We start from the raw sequence: 24,881 nt of genomic DNA, 5'->3' as shown, positions 1-24,881 counted from the left end.
TCCGGGCAGGAAGCGATGCTCAGTACTCAGGTCGGGCACACATCATCTTCATTATAGATCACTGACACTCACCATACACCGCTGTATTCAACGCTCTCAGGCTGCCCCCTGCTGGTCATATGGCAGCTTTACACTCACCTTCCGAAATCCAGTAATAATAAAAGACAAAATCCCGCCCACTTTACACTGCCCAATCACAACACATCACTTGCATGTCTGTATCAGTTCACGGAACTGTTCTATAGCGGGACCCAGACAGAGGCGGGACCCTCCCCAGACCACCATAAACGGCACAAAACGAGCCCCTCCCAGTTATCGCATCGCTCTCCTCCATTGGATGAGAAGGACAGAACTACATCTCCCGGCATGCCCTGCGCTGATGTCACTGTCATGGAACCCGGAAGTTGATGATGGGAGTACACGTGTGGAGCAGTGTATGATACAGTATATGGGGGATGGGAGACAGTACTGTAAAATACAAGAGGGTAAGAGTATCGTATAGTGGACGGTGCATGGGGTGGCATAATATAGTGTACTGGATGATATATAGTATAGTATAAAGAATATAGTATATTGGTAGGTAGATGTTATATTATAGTATATGGGATGATCTAGTAGTATATTTTATGGCAGTGTATCTCAACTCCAGTCCTCAAGGTGCCCCAAAAGGTCATGTTTTCAGGATTTCCCTCAGATGAATCGGCTGTGGTAATTACTAAGGCAGTGACACTGATCAAATCACCTGTGCAAAATAATGGAGAGCCTGAAAACATGACCTGTTGGGGCGCATTGAGGACTGGAGTTAAGAAACATTGGTATATGGCATAGTGTATGGAATGGGGTTTAGTAGATTGTGTGGTACAATGTATAGTACAGTATATGGGATGGTCTAGTATAGAAGATAAGATACAGTATATGGTATAGTAAATAAGATGGAGTACCATATATGGTATAGTAGATGGAGTACAGTATATGGTATAGTAGATAAGATGGGTGCAGTATATGGGGTACAGTATATGGTATAGTAGATGGGATACAGTATATGGTATAGTATATGGTATAATAGATGGGATGGGGTACAGTATATGGTATAGTAGATGGGATGGAGTACAGTATATGGTATAGTATATGGGGTACGGTATATGGTATAGTGGATGGGGTACAGTATATGGTATAGTAGATGGGATGGGGTATGGTATATGGTATAGTAGATGGTATAGTATATGGGGTATGGTATATGGTATAGTAGATGGTATAGTATATGGGGTATGGTATATGGTATAGTAGATGGGATGGGGTACGGTATATGGTATAGTAGATGGGATGGGATACGGTATATGGTATAGTGGATGGGATGGGGTACAGTATATGGTATAGTAGATAGGATGGAGTACAGTATATGGTATAGTATATGGGATGGAGTACAGTATATGGTATAGTATATGGGGTACGGTATATGGTATAGTAGATGGGATGGGGTACGGTATATGGTATAGTAGATGGGATGGGGTACGGTATATGGTATAGTGGATGGGGTACAGTATATGGTATAGTAGATGGGATGGGGCATGGTATATGGTATAGTAGATGGTATAGTATATGGGGTATGGTATAGTAGATGGGATGGGGTACGGTATATGGTATAGTAGATGGGATGGGGTACGGTATATGGTATAGTAGATGGTATAGTGGATGGGATGGGGTACGGTATATGGTATAGTAGATGGGATGGGGTACGGTATATGGTATAGTAGATGGGATGGAGTACAGTATATGGTATAGTATATGGGGTACGGTATATGGTATAGTAGATGGGATATCAATATGTATATTGTATGTTAATGCTGATTGTACTCTCCTCTAGACATAATAAAGGTGAAATGCTTTTATCACCATTACATTGACCTCAGCCTGATGTCCTGTGTTAAGGTTAGTTATAGTTGTCTTTATGGTTTTGGGTTCCTTATATCTACAGGAAGCACACAGGGCTCAATTACAGGCACGGAGCTTGCCAGGGAAAATGGCAAATTTTGGGCCCCCAAGGTCTTTTTGCTATAATGTGAAGGTATGTACAGAATATTTGCACATTGTTGCATATGTACCCAGCAAAATGACCTCATCCAGCGCTGTGATGTCTGCATTCCTAGTTATGGCCAGCGCTTCTATTGATAATCTTCCAGGTTTAGGGGCATTGGCTAGGCCAGGATGATGTAACTTCTTACTTAGATTTCAGCAGCTGCAAATACTGTATTTTGATCTGTGAATTGTGGCAATATAAAGGTAGTTCAAAGAATAAAGTACACAGAGCTCAGTGCTGTAAACTGAATTGGCTATATGAGAATATTGCCCTTGGCACACTATTTTAGGTTTTATTATACATGTTCGCAAACTACATTATCTTTTTTTTTTCTTCATGTTTTTGGAAGTGGTTTGAAGATACTTGCTAGACAATCATATAGTATACATGCATATAAAGTAAATTAGTGTTTGCATTAGATTTATAGTATGGAGGATTTGGGGTTAAAGGGAACATGTTAGGGTAGACAAAAATAAAAGTCAGCAGCTGAAAATACTGTAGCTACTGACTTTTAATAAGTAGACAACTCACCTGTCCAAGGATCTAGCACCGCCCTCACCCAGGCCTACTCTTTGTTTGCAAGTCTTTGGGTCCCTGGCGCCGGCATGTTTACTAAGGGAAGCAGGCTGTGACTCCTTGTGGCTTCCCAGTGTGCGAGCCCCATTGCCCGTTGTGGATGGTCCCGCAGCCTATTGGTACCTGTGACGTGTTCCAGAAGGCGATGGGCTGAACTTCTGTTTGGATCACCCAGGCGATCTAAGTGGAAGTGGGAGCAAGTACCTATCAAAACTAAGTACCCACTGCAGCTTCAAATAAAAATGTGTTCAAAAGTTGGAGAGGAGGTGGAAAAGCTCAACTTCCCTTTTGGGTGAAGTTCCGCTTTAACCTGGCTTAAGTGTATGATTTATTTATTTTTTATCAACCAAACAGATTTCCCCCATGCAAACAATTGAGGTGGATAGAGGAATACTCTGCTGTTAGAATACACTATCAAAACTGCAGTGCTGATTGAACTCATTAGATCGACTCCTCTTGAATGGGAACGACCATACAAGGATCATATTCAGCTGAATTTCAACCAGTCTATGGCCAGCTTTAGATAACATAAAATACTAGTGGTTAGTTCTTCTGCTTTGCAACACTAGGGTCCTTGGTCCGAATCCTGACCAGAACACTACCTGCATGGAGTTTTCATATTCTTCCTGTGCTTCTGTGGCTTTCTCCCAGGTACTCTGATTTGCTGCTACACTCCAAAGACATGCTTGTGGGTTAATTGGCTCAATTAAGTGCATCCAAGATGGCTGCCTCTCTTATCAACCACTTTGAGTCCCCAGGGAGAAAAGCTCTAAATAAATATACATTTAAAAAAAATGTACTTTCCTGAGGAACAGAACAATAGTAAAAATGTACAGATGTAAGACTTCTTCTTTAAAAGAGATTTTTTTTTTTTTTTTTAACCTTACCTAGGTGGGAGCTGCACCTGTCCGCTACTGGCTCAAAGACTGAGAATTGAGTGATTAAAGACTGCTGATTACTCAGTGCTTTGTGAGCAAAGAGCTGATAACTGTCAGTCACCGGCTCACTGAGAGGCTGAGCTGGGTGCCGGTCCAGGCTCCTGGGTGGATCTCGACCATATGATCATGATCTTTCCCCAGCCTGGACTGGCTCTGTGATGTCAGCCGACAGTGGGCTTCAGCCCTCTTTCAGCTGAAAATGGATCACAGGAGTGCAGAACAAACTGCACTCCTGTGATCCACAGAACTACAGCCAAACAAGCTTTGACTCTACTCCTTCTGGCCGTTCCTCGTTTAGGAATTACTTTGGAAAAACTTTTTATTTTCCCTTTCTTTTTATACTCATACCCTAATTCAGAGGAACACACCTCAAGTCCTTATTTCATTTACTGAGGTGACGGTATGAGATGACTATATGAGGAATTGTTAAAATTCAGTTCCCCTTTCTAGTCAAGCCTTATCTAGGTGTAGCCGTAGTGTCATTTTTATCTCTGTTGTTAGGGAAGGGTTCAGTTTTTTTTTTTTTGCTACCTGTGTTCCCATTGGTGAGATTTTCAATCATTACTGCAAAGTGATGTATTTTTCCCTTCCAGACAGTTGACACTGGAACAAACGTTCATATTGAAAGAATGACGCCTATATATACCTGTTCCAGTGATGACTAAAGTTTTTGATTTCCCATTACTAAAGTGAGGCATACATTAAGCAACTCAATTCCCCCATCAAAACATTCAGTGTTGATGGCGGAATTCCTCCCGCAGAGCTTTTGTATTCTGACAGCGGGAGGTTTCCCACCTGTCAGAATACATTGATTACTGTCGGCTGCTATAGCTGCCAGCAGTCATCACACGAAAAACAACAAAACAGACAGGCCGGTCCTACTAAAGGTGAGCAATGGATCAACTTTAGTACAACTAGCCTGCCCATAGATAGATTGAAATCCATCTTTGGCTAATTTTACTGTCTCAGTGACAATGGTCAGCAGTAGAGATAGTCTTGGCTTTGAGGTTTTCAGGTTCGGATTCAACACAGCTGTCGCTGTTAGTGTTCACCAAGACAGCTGTGGTCAAGGCACTACCTATGGCCATATTAGGTAATATGTCACAAGCATCCCTGCAACCGCGGGGTGGGAAATGCCTTGCCCACAGCCGTGTGGCCCAGCACTGGTGACTTACATCTGGATTCAGCTGAACATTGGGTTTAGAGCAACCCATGCTCATCCCTAGTCACCAGTACAAATAGAGGGATTGACTCTCCCCAGCAGGAACATAGACATCAATAAAAGCCAGACAAATGTTCTAATCCTTTACCATGTTATCCCCCCAAAAAGTTTTAGGCTATACTTAAACCTTTATCTCATACTGATGTCTATTTAACTGCAATGTTATTTTATTACAGATGGATACAGAGCTTAAGCTATTGCCATTAGATTATGAAGACCATGGATCACAAAGATGTAGATTGGGACCCAAAGCTATGTCGCATCTGGGAGCTAAAATAGGTTTCCCTATCTTGATATCATTACCAAGTGGCAACTGTCTGTGCACAGCTTGGCCAAGGAAGGACCTTTCTGATGGCTTTCTCCAAGTTGACACCATGTGCTCTGCATTGACAAAACCTACAATAGACCACACAGGTTCAGTTTGTTTAAATTATTTAAAAGTTTTAAATCCTATCAAGTTAAAAAGGGTGACGGTGAAAGTGGTACTGAGGAATTTGGAAGTGAAATTGGCTTTATCAGACACAATGCTCCATGAGGTGGTGAGGGACTTGCTGAGAAATATGTATGTACTACCTCAATATGTGATAAAAATGACTGACGACTCACCAGTTGTGATTGTGGAGGTAATAGACATGGATCCTGTAACGGCTGGCGCTGGCATAATAACTGCAAAGACAAACTTGAACATTAAAGAGGTCATAGCACTGGAGTGGTACAAGCACATAGCTGACAGTGCTCCTCACTACAAGGTTGCTGGAATGGAGGAAGTATGTGCCTCACTCTGTGAGATCATCAATTTACCTTTCCACTATCAAAAGACCTTAACCAAACTAGGTTTAACGTGTCCCAGAGGCCTTCTCTTAGTTGGTCCTCCTGGAGTTGGGAAAACTCTTTTAGTAAAAGCTGTTGCAAGACAAGTTGGAGCCTATCTAATTAGCCTGAATGGGCCAGCAATTCATGGATCGAGGCCTGGAGAGAGTGAGGAGAATTTAAGAAAGTATTTTGAGAGAGCCAGAGACATTTCTCATGGAGGACCTTGCATCCTGTTTATTGATGAGATTGAATCCTTGTGTCCTAAACGTGGAGGCTCAAGTAATGCTCCTGAAAATCGCATAGTCGCTCAGCTTTTGATACTCATGGACGGGATTCTCAGTGATAACAAAATGGTTATTGTTGCGGCTTCAAACCGTCCTGATGCTATAGATTCCGCTCTGAGACGACCAGGGAGATTCGACAGGGAGGTACCATATTTTTCGCTCAATAAGACTCACCTTACCATAAGAGGCACCTAGGTTTTAGAAGAGGAAAACAAGAAAAAAATATTCTGAACCAAATGGTGTACTAAAATATTTACCAGTGCCCATGAAATGCAGCCTGACCAGTGGCCATAAAATGCAGCCTGACCAGTGGCCATAAAATGCAGCCTGACCAGTGGCCATAAAATGCAGCCTGACCAGTGGCCATAAAATGCAGCCTGACCAGTGGCCATAAAATGCAGCCTGACCAGTGGCCATAAAATGCAGCCTGACCAGTGGCCATAAAATGCAGCCTGACCAGTGGCCATAAAATGCAGCCTGACCAGTGCCAATTAAATGCAGCCTGACCTGTGCCCATTGAATACACCATTAAATTCAGCCTGACCTGTGCCCGCTGAATGCACCATTAAATTCAGCCTGACCTGTGCCCGCTGAATGCACCATTAAATTCAGCCTGACCTGTGCCCGCTGAATGCACCATTAAATTCAGCCTGACCTGTGCCCACTGAATGCACCATTAAATTCAGCTTGACCTGTGCCCATTGAATGCACCATTAAATTCAGCCTGCCTGTGCCCATTGAATGCACCATTAAATTCAGCCTGACCTGTGCCCACTAAATGCACCATTAAATGTAGCCTGACCTGTGCCCATTAAAAATGTAGCCTGACCTGTGCCCAACTAAAATGCTGCCTGACCTGTGCCCGGCGACTGGCGAGGACGTCATCACATCCACCTGTCACTCAGATAGAAAACAGAGCAGCAGGAGTGGCTGTTCTCCATTCCGCTGCTGGGGCTGCTTTGTCTTCTGATAGTGACAGGCTTAGCCAGGAGATCGCCAGGCTCGTGGGAGACGGCCGCCCGCTATTGTGACATGGCGGGGGGGGGCCTGGTCAGTATTCGCTCCATAAGACGCACCAACATTTTCCCCCATTTTTTTGGGGGGGGGGGTGCGCCTTATGGAGCGAAAAATACGGTAATTACTATGTATGATATCTAGCTAAGAGGGGTGGACACAGATAGAATCCAATAATGTCTCTTAAGCTGGCCATACACTGGTAGATTTTCAAATGAACATTCCTATGAATATTCTCAGTACATTTGATGACTTGACAGATGTTGTACACAAGTACTTAAAATGTTTGCTTTTAACATTTGATTTTGTAATGAATGTTATTTTCTCTTCACTACAGTCAACAATTTTCAAATGTAATTCTGCTAGTGTATGGCCAGCTATCATCCCAAGAAAAACAGCAATATATATGGAAAGAAAGATTGGACATAGCACCCCGAGAACATTTAAAAATACATACCAAACTCTTCCTAAAAAGTGCACAGATTTTATCAACTTTTGTTTTAAAACCAGTCAAATATTCTTATGGTAAAACAATATATACAAATGTATACATACAGAAGACTATTTCAGATTACAGCATTCACCACCGTGTCACCTATAGTGGTCAGCATGTTTCACAGAATTTGTCTGTTTCTTTAGGACCAAGAGTTAGAAGTTATTGCTGACATATTGTTGGTATGGTCTGTACATTTTTTTTTCTAAAATAGATAACAATAGTTATAAATCCATACAACAAATTACACCTAAAATCGAGTAATAATATTAAATTCTATATCTATAGAAAATGTAAAGGTATCTCATCAACTATAGATACTTTTTTTTTTTTTTTTTTTTATACAATTTTGGGAGAAAGTTTTATGTTGCCTAGTCAAAATTTTGTGATTCGCCTTATGTGCTCATATATTGAGATTTTGTTTAGTTGTTTGTCAATATATAGTTGTGTTACCAATATCGGTGCCGATACTGAGCATTTGCACTCATGCAAATGCTCTGAGACCTAAACCGATACCTTTGCGGTGCGATTTAAGCCCATACAATATGTTTCGTTTTTTTTTAAATTGGTGAGTACTGATACTTATGCTCAAATGCCGATACCGAATACCGATACCTTTTGCGGTGCGATTTTAGCCTATACAAAATTAGTGGGCTCAAATCGCACTGCAAAAATCTCATGCGATTTGAACAGAAATGCGGTGCGATTCCTGTCTGAATCACATGCAGTTTTGCCCACCGCTCCTGTGTGAACTCAAGCTTGTCATAGTAAATTCTGTCTGGGTTCACACAGGAGCGGGGTGCGGGAAACTGCATGTGATTCGAACACCGCTTTCCTGTTCAAATTGCATGCGATTCTTTGCAGTGTGATTTGAGCCCACTCATTTTGTATGGGCTAAAATCGCACTGCAGAGGTATCGGTGTTCGGTATCGGCACTTGAGCACAAGTATCAGTACTCACCATTTAAAAAAAAAAAAAAAAAAAAACAGTATCCCCTAATAACCCTGATAATTTGTCCATTTAAAATGGCACTAAAATGAAGTTTCTGGTGAAAAGCTTATGGGGGGGGAAACTAGGGAAGCAAAATATAAGAATATTAAGCTTTTAAGGGCTCTTTTACACGAGTGTCGTTCGTTCTATTATGAAGACTGATTTAAAAAAAAAAAAGCATGAAAACCTAATCCTTTTACAACAGAGGTGAGCAGACATAAACGCTCAACATCCGTTTATATCCGCAAAAACAGTAAAGGCAAACCTTTTTTTGCAGACATAAAAGGACATAGATGGGAATGGACAGACACGTAATATAAACTCCATAACAATACATTGCGGTTCAGTTTGGATTTGTCTGAAAGGCTGACTGACCGATCAAGACTGGACGCTGGTGTGAAAGGATCATCAGGGCTGGTTCACTGCAGATGTAGCCCAATGCGTTTTTATTCTGAATCAAAAATGAAAGGACAATGATTAACATGGATTCCAATGGTCCTAGTTCACACCAGTGCAGTCAACAAAAGTAGAACATGTTGCATTTTTTTCGGCATTGAAGGCATCTGGAATGCTGCAAAAAAAACCACTTAATAAAACACACATGCAGAAATGTATTTTGAAATTGTGGCGTGAACCTGTCTTATATCAGAGAATTCTGCACTGATGAATGTCTTCGTCACAAAGCGGCAGCATTTCATTAGCTGGAGTTGATTTTACACTAAAGGTTTTCTGTTACAGGATTACGTTTTATTCTTTGTCACATTTCATTCACTGAGGTTTATTTCTGATCAATCCTTGTAGCCTATATGAAAAGAATTTGGGAAAAAAAGGTCTGGTTTTCTTCTGTAGGTTATTATTGGAACCCCCACACTCTGCCAGAGAAGAGCCATTCTTCAAGTACTCCTATCTAATATGCCCGTCAGCAGTGATGTGGATGTTGGTGTTCTGGCCGACATGACGGTGGGATACGTGGGGGCTGATCTCACTGCGCTGTGCCGCGAAGCTGCTATGCAAGTTGTGCTGCAGGTGCACCAGGTAATATAAGTGCCTACAAGGACTTTTGGATAGTTTATTATGTGAATTAGCAGAGTTGCTGCATTAAAGATAAAGTATAATTACATTTGTTCCATTCATGTGTTAAAGGATTACAATTATTAAAATGAAATTTTTACATTAATTATTAAATTAAATAATTATAATATATTTGTATATAAATGTTGTGCCTTTCATTTCTATTTTTAAAATGAATGGGTTTTTGTACAAGATGATCGTTTACAATCACTTTAAAGCGGGATTCCGGACGGGGAAAAAAAAAAAAATTTAAAGTCAGCAGCTAAACAAACACTGTAGCTGCTGACTTTAAATTAGTACTTACCTGTCCTGGGTGCCCGCGATGTCGGCCGCCTGAGGCTCTCGGGTCCCGGCACTGCCATCCTAACTAAGGGAAACAGGCAGTGGAGCCTTACGGCTTCACTGCCCGTTTCTTACTGTGCATGCGTGAGTCGCGCAGCGCTTTGTGAATGGGAAGCGATGTGTTGTGGGACACACCGCGCCCCATTCCCCAGAAGACAACGAGGGGAGGAGAAGACTGAAGATCACCGCGGTGTAGGAAGACTGCCTAGCAACAGCCATTTCACGTAAGTTAAAACATTTTTTTTCCCTCCATTTTTTTAGGTATTTTTTTATGCAATTTTTTTTTCAGGGTGGACCTCCACTTTAAGGTAATTCTAAAAACAGAAGGTTTTTTACCCTAATGCATTCTCTGCCACTCACTTACCTGAGTCCTCCATCAATCCAGAGCTGTCCCGTGTTGCTCCTCTCTTCCTGCATTCACTGAGTCTCTGGGAGCAGCGGGAGCCATTGGCTCCTGCAGCTCTCAGTCAAATCCTGTGAGGAGGGAGCAGGGGGGATGACAGTAGTAGAGTTACCCTTTAAGGCTTCATGTATACTGTTGCTGCTAAATGGATGTTTAGGAGCAGTTGGGTGTTTTTTTCAGCTGCCCCTGAACTCTCCTCTGTTATCCTATCAGTACATGTACACAGGGTCATTTATAGTCGTTTCTAGGCAGTTGAGTTTAGAAGCATTTTTTTGGAAAGCAAAAAAATGCGTTGGATGTTCAGAGGCATTTGAAATGCCAAACGCCTGTGACAGCTTGTAAACACGCTTAGCCGCGTTTCGTTTACAGGTGTTTTTAACTTTTGACTATTTGGAAAAAGAAAAAAAACACTTCTTAACGCAAACGCGGCATGTAAAATGTGGCAAAACGAATGTTTTTAAACATCAGTTACTATCTGTCAAGTTAAATCGTTCAGGAGAGGTTGTAGAACATCCCGTGTACATTAAGCCTAATTGTGAAATGTCTTACTTGCCAAAAATGCGTAATTTTCTTCAGCTATTCTTTAACCAGACAGCCAGGTTCTGAGTTGACTTTTTATTACAGTAGTTAAAAGGTAACTCCGCTTTAGTTGGAAAAAAAAGCTATTTAATATAAATAAATAACGCCCCCAGAAATGTAATTTCCTGCTTGTGTGATTGGCTCACTGATTTTCCCAGAAATCTACACTAAGAAGCAAGTCAGATTTTGGGCATCCCCCTGCAACAAAAATGTCATTTTTGATGGTACTCCCACAGGGAAATCACATCTGAAGGAATGCAGACCCAACCACTTTCCTCATTAGCGCCCTGCAGGTGCAGCAGCAGATTGATAATTATAAAACCACTCCCATACAGATTCAATTTCCTACATGGAGACAGACAAACAGCTATTTCTTCAGAATAACAAAAGGTAGGAATCCCCAACTAAGATTGTTAAAATCTCTGCAAGGTACACAGATCATCCAGAGGGGAATGTTTTTAAACTGAATTGGTTATATGAGAATATTGCACTTGGAATATTTTTCATTAGGTTTTATTATACACATTCATAAACTGCATGTTCTAATTTCTCCATATTTATGGAATCAGTTTAAAAAACAACATATAGTATACATGCGTATAAAGTAAATTAGTTCCTGCATTAGATTTATAGTACAGAGTATTTTGGATTAAAGGAAAATCCTTTCATACAGGCTCTTATCAGCAGACCGTGAACTTTTGTGACATTCATGTCCCTTTACAAAATTTGCACTGCATTTAAAAACTGAACTTTCTGGACCCATATTATAGGTGACTTCTATCCGAATTGTGCCCATTGACTTTAATGGAAGTCTCCTCCAAGTTGAATCCTCATCTTAATTGATGTGATTTGGATCCCACATTACAGGAAGATTACCCAGGCATTCCCTGAAGTTGCTTCAAAGTCACAACAAGTCACCTGGCAAAGTTGCACTGTAAGTAACGCAATTTTCAGGTTGCGGCAGTGGTAACCGAGCCTTACAGTTTACTGCAGAAGCATTTAATGTCTTAGCACCAGCGCTTCCCGGCTCTTTAAGAGGTTTCAGATGCCGGCAGACAGGCATTTCGGTCATGTGACTGCCGTGATTGGCTGTCACAGCAGTCACATGATCGGGAGCTTTCCGTTACCTGCCAGGGGCGAGCTCTTGGCACAGCATTGTTTATATTTTGCTACGCATAAATTAGGCCTCTCGCCATTAAGGCCTACCTTGATCAAGTCTGTTTCTCTTAGAGCATCTGCTATGTGCTTACCTTGGAGGCCTCAAAACTGTAAAACACTGCTTAACGTGATCCTAAAGGTTTGTTTTTTTTTAAATAATAAACATGTCATACTTACCTGCTCTGTGCAGTGGTTTTGTACAGAGAAGCCCCAATCCTCCTCTTCTCGGGTCCCTCTCCAGCCCTCTTTGCTCCTCCCCTTTGAAGAGTCCCCACAATAGCAAGCCGCTTGCTAGGGGGGCACTGGTGCATACTTGCTCCTAAGCCCCGCTCTATGCGTTCATAAGACACATAGAGCTGTGACTTGGCCCCCCCTGCTCTCTCCTCATTGGCTCACTGACTGTGATTGCCAATGTCTCCCGCTGCTGTGTCTCAGCCAATGAGGGAGAGAGAGACCTGGGATTGCACATCGCTGGATCGAGATGGGGCTCGGGTTAGTATTAGGGGGGCTGTGGGGGGAGCAGCACACAGAGGATTTTTTACCTTCATACATGGAATGCATGAAAGTAAAAAAAAAAAAAAAAAAAAAAAAACCTCAGCCTTTACATAGTTAAATAGTAGGTGAGGTTGAAAAAAGACACAAGTCCAACCTATGTGTGTGATTATATGTCAGTAATACATTGTATATCCCTGTATGTTGTGGTCGTTCAGGTGCTTCTATAATAGTTGCAGCTAAAGAACAGGCTGGAGTTGACTTTTGTGTTTCTGCTGTAAACTCTGAGAATGCATTTCTCCACAGTGTCAGCAGCTTCAGAGGCCAGTGAGTGTTTATTTTGAAGCTCATTGACTGCTTATTCAGAATGTTATGATACTTGAATATATTAACTTGGTCACAGCTTCACATCAACAGTGGTAAATGATAAACCCCATGCATTAAGTTTTGTTTATTGCCTTAAATATTAGAACCTGAGATTTCAGCCTTTATATATTGCTTAATTGATGATTGATCTATGTATAAATAAAGCAATGATAATTAAACCATATAAATGATAGTCTTTTCTTTCAGGACAGTCAAGCGAATCAAGTTACTAGAGCACATTTTTATGAAGCCTTTAAAAAGATCCGTCCGTCTACAGCTCGTAGTGCGATTGGACAGGTGGAGTTTAAGCCAATCTACTGGGAGAATATAGGGGGCCTGGAGAATGTTAAACTCGTACTGAAGCAGGTAAAGGACAGCTTGATCCCTAAGTGTGCAAAATGTTATTATGGGCATTCCTTATGTCTGCAGAAATGTCATATGTTCTGCATCCTAAAATGATTACAAGAATTAAAATACAGATTTGTGGTAAAAAAATCCAGACATTAAAACCTAACTCTGGGAAATGTGAAAATGATCCCTTGTAGTGGGGCTGTGCCTGCACTGCAAGGGTTCACTGCTTTTGTAGTCTAGGGGGGGAAGAGAAGCGCTTTAACTTACCTGATACTTCACTCCCCCAGCAAATGGTGTTTCCCAGTGCTCTGGCAACCGACTCTCCCTTGGCGTCATCACATCCAATGCAGGGATGTGTACCCTGCATTGGTCTTGATGACATCAGGACTTCAGACCACTGGAGCATAGCAGAGGAGACACTGCGGGGACTGGTCTAATAGTGTGGAGGATCGGGTAAGTAAATCTACTTTAAAGGCTATTATCACCTTTTGGAACATGGTACACCCGTGTTTATTGTGTAACATGTTTCAGCACATGTTCACTCACCCCCCCCCCAATCCCATGTGACAGCAGGCAGGCTTCCTCTTCCCCACAGCCGCTGTCACATTTTAAAATTGACGGGGCTCCGCCCACACAGTTATGTCATTCATTCAAAGCAATCTGTGAATTAACTACCATCATGACAGAAGGACTTGTAGTTTCAATGGACTGCGAGCGTGCTTATCAGTGCGCTCATAGTCCATTCACAAGCCCCGCAGCTGTACAGCCTGTTCAGAGGTATGGGCAAAAAGCTGTAGGACTTGTCTGCAGGAGCCTGACATTACACCCATGCTCATCTGATCATGGTTGCAATGCTTTGCAGGATCCTGGGGGAAAAAATAATAAATGCACATTTTATTTTCTTGCAAAAATATATGCATTTGTTATTTTGTTCCCCAAAAGGTGAACTTAGCCTTTAACAATTTCATTTAGACCTAAACAAGCAATTAAAAGAGAAGTATGGGTTTGGGTTTTTTTTTTTTTTTTTTAGATTTATACTTGCCTAGGTGGATGCAGAATCTGTCCCCCCTGCACTGAGAACCGAGCGATTAAACACTGCTGAATGCTCGGTTCTGGCAGCTCCCCGAGCAGAGAGCTGCAGACTGTCAGTCAGCGGCTCTCTGCTCTGCTCCCTCCTCGCTCATTGAAGCGCTGGGCTGTGGAGGGGATGGCAGCTAGCTGAGAGACTGGCAGATCCAGACTCCATAGTTGTGATGACTGGACCGACGTCTGTGACATCAACAGGGAGTGGACTTCAGTCCTCTCTCTGCTGAAAATGGGTCACAGGAGTGCAAAACGAATTGCACTCCTGTGATCCATAGGAGAAATACAGCCAAAAGAGCTTTGGCTATACTTCTCCTTTAACTCTTGCAATGCAGGCACAGCCCTACTGCAAGGGATGACTTTTAAAGAGTTGGACTTTAAAGCAGAGTTGCCATTAGAGTAGCATACAGTTATAGCAAATATGGGGAATACCTAGGTAAACTGTACACAACAAAGCAAGCTATCATTTCAATGATTACTCCTCTAAAAAGTGAGGTAATCTGTTGATAATCATGGTGGGTGAGATGTAGCATGTCTGCTTTTGCATTTGTAGATTATGTACATATTTTTTTGTAGTGTGTTGAAATGACAAATTGTGTTGAAGTGGTAGACAAATAATTTAAGAGGAATAAACTAGAGGGAAGGGAAAAAAAAGGGAGTGGGGGGAGAGAGAGTTTTCCAGACATTTAAGCTGACAGTCATTTATATCCATCAGAAATCCTGTATTTTGTCTAGACCTATATCCAATGTTAATTCTGATTCTCAGGAATCATCATAGATATTATTAACAAACTGTGGCCAGTGTACCATGGAGGGGAAGGGGGGAGATGCTATTACCATATTCCAGAGAAGAAGGCCATTAGTCGTGTCAAAGTGACTTTGTCACCATTTTTAAAAATTGAAAAGCAGTTCCCTCTGCAAAGGATGCAATTAGTACTTTTGTCTCACAGCCCTACACCTAATGCCATAAGGTGCCGAACAAGGCTTCATGCACACGGCCACAAGAGGGCATACATGGAGTGTAAATGGCCAATGTAAGCAAGCCGCAGGTGCAGCATGCCGCCTCTGCCATTGCAATGAACGACTGTACGCTGCTATACAAGGGTGTATACTGGCACTTGCGTAAACTTGCACATGGGCGTGCACCCTGGATGCATGTTTCTGTGTCTAGTGCTGTATGCGCATGCATGACCTAAACTAAGCTCAGGTGTAAATCTTCCTGTAGCAGTGTATAGCCATTCACTGCAATAGGAAGCTGTTTGCTGCACCTGTGGCTTGATTAATCCGACTATTTATGCTCCGCGCACACTGTATGCTCTTTTTGGGTTTACGTGCATGAAGCCTAATGCTTACTAAAAAAAATTAATAAAAAAATAAATAAATCTTCAGCATTCATAATTTCTGGTGGTGTCAAATGCTGGTCACACCTGCTGCACTCTGTAGATGTCTCCACTTGCCCCTGTGTCACTAGAGTACAGAAGGGCTGGCAAAAGGGTGTCAGGGTATTTCGAAATACCTGAAAGCGTGCTGAACTCTGAACATCTTTGAGCAAAACTCTGTTTTTCCAATCTTTACCAACTCAAAATAGCCAATAAAAAGGGTATCACTTAAACTCCAAACTTTTAGCATTTTTAAATCCATAGAAGTTTAGTGGTGCTGGCTGTGGGACATGATTAATTGCTTTCTTTTAAGGGAAAACTGCTTTCTAAATGGATTGTCCAGTTATTTTATTTTATTTTACTTTTGTTCTTGAAAGATTTACAGTGGAGATAAATGGTTATAATAAGGTTCTGGATTGCTTTTTAGAAGGTTAGAATAACAGAATGAATCCAAAGATACTGAATATAGTATAGTCCCTATATCCTGGTGATGGTGCCTACAGAGGTCTGGGAGTATTAGAATGATCTCATTCAATATTATGGGGACACTACCATCTGGCAAACTTATTTCTTTGTAAGTTGTTGAAAGCTTTGCCTTTGTAGAGCAGGTGATGTTCGACTGAGCATAATAAAGGCAATGTTTAATTCTCTTTTCCAATTTATGCAGAAAGTTTAAATGTTGTTTCTTTGCTATTTATGTTTGCTTTCTGGGAATTGGAGAATGGTAGAATTCCTTCTATGGACACATTTTGTTTTCTTTTTGTGTACTTTGTCTAGAGCATTGAATGGCCTATGAAGTATCCTGAAGCTTTCCTGAGAATGGGTCTGACGCTACCAAAAGGAGTTCTTCTCTATGGGCCACCAGGATGCGCTAAAACTACGCTGGTAAAAGCTTTAGCAACAAGCTGCCATTGTGCTTTTTTCTCGGTCAGTGGTGCTGATCTCTTCTCACCCTATGTGGGTGACTCAGAAAAGACATTAGCACAGGTAAATATTAATGGAGTTCACGTTTCTTTTTCCTGATGAAGGAAATCCAAAATCTGACTGGGGTACCCCAAGATCTAAGTTACTTTGATCCAAATTTCATAAATCAGGGTGTTTTTTTTTTTTTCCTTTTACAGCTTTTTAGACAGGCAAGAGCCAGCACGCCAGCAATCATATTTCTTGATGAGATTGATGCTATAGTAGGGTGTCGATCAGAGGCCAGGACAGGTTCTGGTGTACAAGAGAGAATCCTTTCTGTTCTCCTGAATGAACTGGATGGAGTTGGGCTGAAGATTACAGAACGCAGGGGGAGCCGGAAATTGTTGGAAGGCAATACTGATTATCGCCATGATGAACCTGTAAGTCTATTCAACTGGACTAGATGGTAGACGATAGAGGAATCCTTGAAAGTTTGATTAGAGTCTATTGTTTTCAAAATTATTTTTCTTTATTTTAATGCACTTGGACTTCTTTTGCAGTGGAGAGATGTGATCATAAAAACAGAAGTGACATTTTAAAAATTACAACTAACATTGCTAAACAAATCGATTTGTAGAATTGCTTTTCAACAGGCCATAAAGTGATTAGAGAGAGATCCGTTAAGATGTATTGTAAAATCAATAAAGGAAAACATTACATTCATATGCACTTATTGTGGACACAAGCTTGTAGACTGAAATGTACTAGTGTTCCAAAAATTATTTTAAATACCCATACACCTAAAGGTTTTGACAGCACGTCTGCAATATGTAGCTGGAAAGATGAAGTAAACCTTTCCATGATGAAAAAAAAAGGATTAAGTGGCAGCATAATCATAGTAACACTAAGGCCTTTTTTGGGGAAGTCCATTACAATAAAGTCCCTAGTGTTGCTCTGATTATTTTTAATTTGATAATTACATCTGGTTGAACTGCATGGACTTGTGTCTTTTTTAAACCAAATTAATTTTGTTACAGATTATATACTAGATCTGATATGTACTCCCCACCTTAAACTTAATAAACCACAACAACCTAGTAACAATATAATTGGGGATGTCTCTGCTGTAATGTACCTATAATCCACAAATATCCGAATAATTTAATATACCGTTTAATGCAGTATGTCAAAAATTGTCAAACATACAATTATAAATTAATATGTGTTACTCTCAGGACAAGTTTCAGGAAGTGGTTAACAAATCCGTAATGATTGTGGCAGCTACAAACAGGCCAGATGTTCTGGATGATGCTTTGCTGCGACCAGGGAGACTGGATAAACTACTCTATATTCCACCACCAGATGAAAAGGTAATTGTTGGTTTCTGCATTTGATAGCTAGATCAATATTGTTCAGCACTGGTCCTCAAGGCCCATTAGTAGTGCACATTTTCCCAACACTGTCTTGGTTCACAGCTTCATAAATCAAGTCGTACAATATACTTTGACTTTATACTACATTTTTTTTATTCTTTTAACTAATCCATTACTGGATATGGAAAATATATTTTTTAATACCTGCGACATATGTCCATCTGTGTTTGTTTTAAGAGAAATAAAAATTGATACTTTTCAAAATTTTTTACCATTTTGTTTGCCAGTAAGAAAAGAGCTCAGATTGCTAACAAATCCACGAAAAAAGTGTCGAGTCTTGAGAGAGATGTCCTAACTTCTTAGGATACTAATCTACACTGAGCATGATTGGTAGCGGTGGGGTTATAAAAAAGCCTATCTTGGCTGGCCTGTTGATTTTTCTATAGTGTCCTTTATCCTGTAGGCAACATCAACAACCATGGTATAGACCAGTGTTTCTCAACTCCAGTCCTCAAGGCGCCCCAACAGGTCATGTTTTCAGGCCTACCATTATTTTGCACAAGTGATTTGATTAGTTTCACTGCCTTAGTAATTACCACAGCTGTTTCATCTGACGGAAATCCTGAAAACACGACCTGTTGGTGCGCCTTGAGGACTGGAGTTGAGAAACACTGGTATAGACCAGTGGTGGTCAACGTAAAAATTTTAGATGGCTTCAAGGTACAGCTCCTGACCCTTCCGGAGGGCCGCACAATAGCAGCACATTTTCGTGCTTTGTGTCAATTTCGGTCCTATTGCTTTATTTTCAGTGTATCACAATGAACACAAGAGTTCAATAGCCCCAGCATTGGTGTCAGTGTGTCCAATAATAACCCCCAACAGTGGCATCAGAGGATGCAGTAATGCCCTACCCCCTATCTTGGTGTCAGTGAGTGCAGTGATAACCCCACAATTCTGTGTCAGTGGACACAATAACAACCCTCAACACTGGTGCCAGTGGAGGCAATGATAACCCCAATATTGGTGCCAGAGGGCGCAATAACAATCTGCAACACAGTGTTGGTGGATGCCATAATAACCCTTCAAACTGGTGTCAATATTATTAATACATGGTGGACACTGGCAGTGAAATGTAACCCCCACCCCCCTGCATTGGTGGTCAGTGACATTTTTTGGCCTAACTCCAGCGATTAGAATGCAAAATTCTTGTACCTTTTGTAGCAAGTTATAAGGCGAGAGCCAGCAGCAGGGACTGATTTGTGTTACATATGTGAATAAGGCAAAACTACACAAGTACCAAAATTGTATATGCTTGTGTGCCAGGAAGTAGATGGTGATCATGAATCATACCTGAACATAGGTGGTTTGAGTCTTTTGGAGAGACATGCAGAAAAAGGGAATTGTCCATGGGATACTATGATCTATGGTAATAAATACCTAGAAGTGTTACACCTGGTCTAGTATGCATGCATATAACATAAAATAGTATAGCTGATTGTAGGTCTGCTTACAAGAACATTTATGATCCATTCAAATATGAGGGTCAGAAGCTAATGTTAATTCTGATATACTCATTGTATTCAGCTTGGGAATATGGGATACAGCGTGGCGATGGCTTCTGACATTGATCTGTGGTTGTAACTGTTTTGGGGAAAGCCAGGTATTGAATAATAAAAGTAGTGAATAGGGTTGCAGTAAAATGATACTTGGGGCTCTTATATGTATTTCTTTTTTTATTATACTGCTTTTGTCTAACCTGCTATTTAGGTTCTGATTTGTTCATTGTTTTGCTCTCTCCTATGCTGACAGGCGCGGGTATGTATCCTGAAAATCTGCACTAACAATGTGCCATTACATTCTGACGTGTGCCTAGAAAGGCTGGCAGCTGATACCCCATTTTACTCTGGCGCTGATCTTCACAATCTTTGTAAAGAGGTGAGAATTAGTTCACAATTGGAATGGTACCCTTAGGTCGGTAAAAATGGAACCTATTATGTGAGTTCCAAATCTCACTGTAGATTGTGAGTTTAAAGGATAAGTTCACTTTTTGGGAAAAAATAAATATATGCGCATATTTTTGTAGGAAAAATGTGCATTTATAACTTCTTTCCCAAAGGAGCTTGGAAAGCATTGCACTTGTGATCAGTGGTGCAATGGCAGACTCCTGCAAACAAGCCTTGCAGCTTTCAGCCTGTACCTGCACACAGGCTGACTTTTTACTAGCAGGGCTTGTGAATGAATTACAAGGCCGCTCATCAGCAACCTCGCAGCCCATTCAGAACTACAAGCCGTCAACCGCAAAGTATGACAGTACTTCTAGTTCAATTCATTCACAGGAAACTTTGAATGAGTGACATGGCCTTGTGGGCAGAGCCCTGCAGGGCCTTATTATTTTTAGATAGTGGCAGGGGGCGCCAGGTGAAGTTCCCTGGTCACTGGGGAGGGGGAGAGGCTGCAGCTACTGTTCCATGTTCCAAAAGGTGAACCGATCCTTTAAAGAAGCGTACCAGGAATGGTGTATTTTTATATAGTACCATACCTGGCTGATGCCCCTGGAAATCACTATAGTACACACCACTACTTCAGTGATCTCCACTTGCTTTCAGGTTCCATGCTTGGCGGACAGCCCGATGCATTATGAACACAATACTTTGCATTTTCTAAATGAATGCAAGGTGTTCTGATTGGATGAAGTGGAGAGGCCGGGCGGTGACATCATGCTCTGCACCTTTTCCAGTTACAGAAGGTGGAGTAGCTGTGTCTACTTCAGTGATTTCCAGTCGTCCAAGGTGGACCAATGTAACAAAGTAAAAACATACCATGCCTGGAATTAGTCTTGAAAAAAAAATTGTTGTTCGATGTCTTAAATACTATTAATGTGTTTAATCCAGTGCAACAGTGAAAGTTTCCCTGCTTAACCGTATCTAAAAAAAAAAAAAAAAAAAAAAAGGAACTGGAAGGGTTAAACTCTCAGGTTTTTATTGCTGTATGTATCCCAGTTGCGTAGATTTAGTCAGGCCATTATTGACCAATTTTCTTTCCTTCAACCATGGGTTGAAGGAAAGAAAATTGCTAGATTCCGCCATCAACACATTCAGTGGTAATGATGGAATCCCTCCTAAGCAGCTATTGTATTTTGACAGGCAGCAATTGAAAGGAAAAAAATTGACAAGCTGGTTGTACTGAAGTCGATCTATCATCTCCAGTACAACCAAGCCTGCCCATTAATGGTTCCTGCTTAACCAGCCAAATTTTGAGCCATCTATGGCCAGCTTTACTCACTTTCTGTCCTGGAGACCATGTGTAACAAGGACAGAAGTTACCACTCCATCTAAAACTTTTAGCTGGAGATTACCTTTACAATATAATCTAAATTATTCCCCCTTGATTCTTGTGCCTAGCCTATTGCTGCTTTTAGCAAGATGTGGTTGTAGGAGATAGGTAACAAAAACATATAAGTGTAAAGATGCATGTGTTACTCTGATATAAATATACATTATCTTTGCCTGCAGGCCGCCCTGGTTGCGTTACAGGAAACTGAACTACAGGCTACCTATGTGAAACAAGAGCATTTCCAAAAGGCTTTAGCATCTGTACCATCATCTTTGAATGCCACAGATCTTTTAGCATATAAAAAGTTACATGGACCTACAGAGAAAGAATATCTTTTTAAATAATGAATAAATGTACTTTGATCTATTTGAAGCATGTTTGCTCTTAAAGGCATATGTCAAAAATTCTGAACAATCTTAAGTGCCTTAAGCTGATGTCAAATGCAATCGCTCATCAACACAGGAGCCTTATTGCAGATTTACTGTCCACCTCTGCTACTGACATCTGTACTTTGCCCAGAATTGTGAGGTCTGTAATATAAGGATAATGCTGTGAATATTTAGGAATAGATTGTGTTAGAGATGCACTGATTCCAAATTTTTATCGCCGAGTACCGATACTTTCGGTCAAGTACTCGCCAATACCAAGTACCAATACTTTGTGGTGCTATTTGCGCCCATACAGAATAAATGGGCACAATTCGCACTGCAAAGAATCCCATGTGATTCCTGTCCAAATCACATGCGGTTTCCCCACCGCTCCTGTGTGAACCCAGGCTTGTCCTAGTCATTTCAGCCTGGGTTCACAAAGGAGAAGTGCGGGAAACCACATACGATTCAGAAAGGAATCGCAACGCATTCCTCTTCAAAGTGCATGCATTTTGCACCCATTTTGTATTGATGCAAAATCGCACCACAAAGTATATTAGGAGCTTTTTCACTAGTGCTCATGAAAATACTCGGTATCATTGCATCCCCTACATGGTGCCATCTACCCTCACATTAACTTAAAGTTGAATTCCAGATTAAACCTAAATAGGCTTACAAATGTCCCCTCTGCCTCCTAACACCTATGCTGGCTAACCTGTGTAAAGGAAAAAAAAAAGTAGTATATACTTATTTTCAGCCTGTGATCTTCTGTGTCAGACAGTGATGGCTGCAGGGGAGAGGAGAGAGTGCTTCACAACGCTTCCTCCGCTCCCCTGCAGCCACCACTGGCTGACCAAGGAAACCCAATGACATGACCAGACCAGGCTGATAGATAAGTAGACATCTTTTTTTAAACATATTAGCCAGAAATGGTTTTAGAAGTGGGGGGAGGGAACATTTTTAAGACTAGTTAGGTTTAGGGTGTAATTCTACCTTAATACTCCTATGGAATCTTATATCTGCTGAATGTACATACTCATGTACTTTAACAGAGTAACCAGGAGAGTTTAGCTTGTGTATTATGTATTATGTATAATTTAATCCTGGTCTGTACATCGCCCCTGGATAGAGATGTATAGCCCTGGCATATTTGAAAGTACAGAGTTCTGAAACTGGAGGCACAATTTCAGTCTGTTGCTATTTGCAAGAATTATTGCAGTGATAAATCATTAACTCCTTTTTCATAAACGAAGACTAAAGTCACAAACAAAAAAAAAATTACAACTGTGTTAACCACTTCAGCCCCGGAAGGATTTACCCCCTTCCTGACCAGAGCACTTTTTACAATTTAGCACTGCATCGCTTTAACTGCTAATTGCGCGGTCATGCAATGCTGTACCCAAACAAAATTTGCGTCCTTTTCTTCCCACAAATAGAGCTTTCTTTTGATGGTATTTAATCACCTCTGCCATTTTTATTTTTTGCGCTATAAACGGAAAAAGACCGAAAATTTTGAAAAAAATGATATTTTCTTCTTTTTGTTATAAAAAAAATCCAATAAACTCAATTTTAGTCATACATTTAGGCCAAAATGTATTCGGCCACATGTGTTTGGTAAAAAAAATGTCAATAAGCGTATATTTATTGGTTTGCGCAAAAGTTATAGCGTCTACAAACTAGGGTACATTTTCTGGAATTTGCACAGCTTTTAGTTTATAACTGCTTTATGTCATTTCTTGAGGTGCTAAAATGGCAGGGCAGTAAAAAACCCCCCCAAATGACCCCATTTTGGAATGTAGACACCCCAAGGAAATTGCTGAGAGGCATGTTGAGCCCATTGAATATTTATTTTTTTTGTCCCAAGTGATTGAATAATGACAAAAAAAAAAAAAAAAAAATTTACAAAAAGTTGTCACTAGGGATGAGCTTCGAGTTCGAGTCGAACTCATGTTCGACTCGAACATTGGCTGTTCGCAAGTTCACCGAACAGCGAACAATTTGGGGTGTTCGCGGCAAATTCGAATGCCGCGGAACACCCTTTAAAAGTCTATGGGAGAAATCAAAAGTGCTAATTTTAAAGGCTAATATGCAAGTTATTGTCATAAAAAGTGTTTGGGGACCTGGGTCCTGCCCCAGGGGACATGGATCAATGCAAAAAAAAGTTTTAAAAACGGCCGTTTTTTCAGGAGCAGTGATTTTAATAATGCTTAAAGTCAATCAATAAAAGTGTAATATCCCTTTAAATTTCGTACCTGGGGGGTGTCTATAGTGTGCCTGTAAAGGGGCGCATGTTTCCTGTGTTTAGAACAGTCTGACAGCAAAATGACATTTTGAAGGAAAAAACTCATTTAAAACTACCCGCGGCTATTGCATTGCCGACAATACACATAGAAGTTCATTGATAAAAACGGCATGGGAATTCCCCAAAGGGGAACCCCGAACCAAAATTAAAAAAAAAAAATGACGTGGGAGTCCCCCTAAATTCCATACCAGGCCCTTCAGGTCTGGTATGGATATTAAGGGGAACCCCGGCCAAAATTTAAAAAAAAAAATGACGTGGGGTTCCCCCTAAATTCCATACCAGACCCTTCAGGTCTGGTATGGATTTTAAGGGGAACCCCGCGCCAAAAAAAAAAAAAAAAAAAAACGGCGTGGGGTCCCCCCAAAAATCCATACCAGACCCTTATCCGAGCACGCAACCTGGCAGGCCGCAGGAAAAGAGGGGGGGACGAGAGTGCGGCCCCCCCTCCCTCCTGAACCGTACCAGGCCACATGCCCTCAACATTGGGAGGGTGCTTTGGGGTAGCCCCCCAAAACACCTTGTCCCCATGTTGATGAGGACAAGGGCCTCATCCCCACAACCCTGGCCGGTGGTTGTGGGGGTCTGCGGGCGGGGGGCTTATCGGAATCTGGAAGCCCCCTTTAACAAGGTGATCCCCAGATCCCGGCCCCCCCCCTGTGTGAAATGGTAAGGGTGTACATAAGTACCCCTACCATTTCACGAAAAAAGTGTCAAAAATGTTAAAAATGACAAGAGACAGTTTTTGACAATTCCTTTATTTAAACGCTTCTTCTTTCTTCTATCTTCTGGCTCTTCTGGTTCTTCCTCCGGCGTTCTCGTCCAGCATCTCCTCCGCGGCGTCTTCTATCTTCTTCTCCTCGGGCCGCTCCGCACCCATGGCATGGGGGGGAGGCTCCCGCTCTTCTCTTCTTCTTTTCTTCTCTTCTTCTCTTCTTAATTTTCTTCTCCGGGCCGCTCCGCAATCCATGCTG

General features: G+C 41.3%; 1 protein-coding gene across 4 annotated transcripts; it reads left to right on the top strand.

Annotated features, from left to right (window-relative positions):
• The first annotated feature begins 242 nt into the window (after positions 1-242).
• On the top strand, positions 243-21,606 carry AFG2B (AFG2 AAA ATPase homolog B). Of its 4 annotated transcripts, none has more exons than XM_073618631.1 (10): positions 243-485; positions 1,865-1,929; positions 4,990-6,054; positions 9,257-9,442; positions 13,026-13,184; positions 16,409-16,618; positions 16,753-16,974; positions 17,770-17,904; positions 19,717-19,842; positions 21,420-21,606. In XM_073618631.1, exons 1-10 carry the CDS (start codon positions 338-340, stop codon positions 21,582-21,584), a joined length of 2,481 nt encoding a protein of 826 aa, XP_073474732.1. In that variant the 5' UTR covers positions 243-337; the 3' UTR covers positions 21,585-21,606. The 4 variants fall into 4 exon arrangements, with proteins under 4 accessions (XP_073474732.1, XP_073474735.1, XP_073474734.1 ...); XM_073618632.1 differs by having other exon boundaries at positions 365-434; XM_073618634.1 differs by lacking the exon at positions 1,865-1,929 and having other exon boundaries at positions 247-434.
• The last annotated feature ends 3,275 nt before the right edge of the window (positions 21,607-24,881 follow it).

Source organism: Aquarana catesbeiana, linkage group LG03, assembly GCF_042186555.1.
Source record: "Aquarana catesbeiana isolate 2022-GZ linkage group LG03, ASM4218655v1, whole genome shotgun sequence".
Taxonomy (NCBI): Eukaryota; Metazoa; Chordata; class Amphibia; order Anura; family Ranidae; genus Aquarana; species Aquarana catesbeiana.
This window is presented reverse-complemented; position numbering and strand designations above follow the sequence as displayed.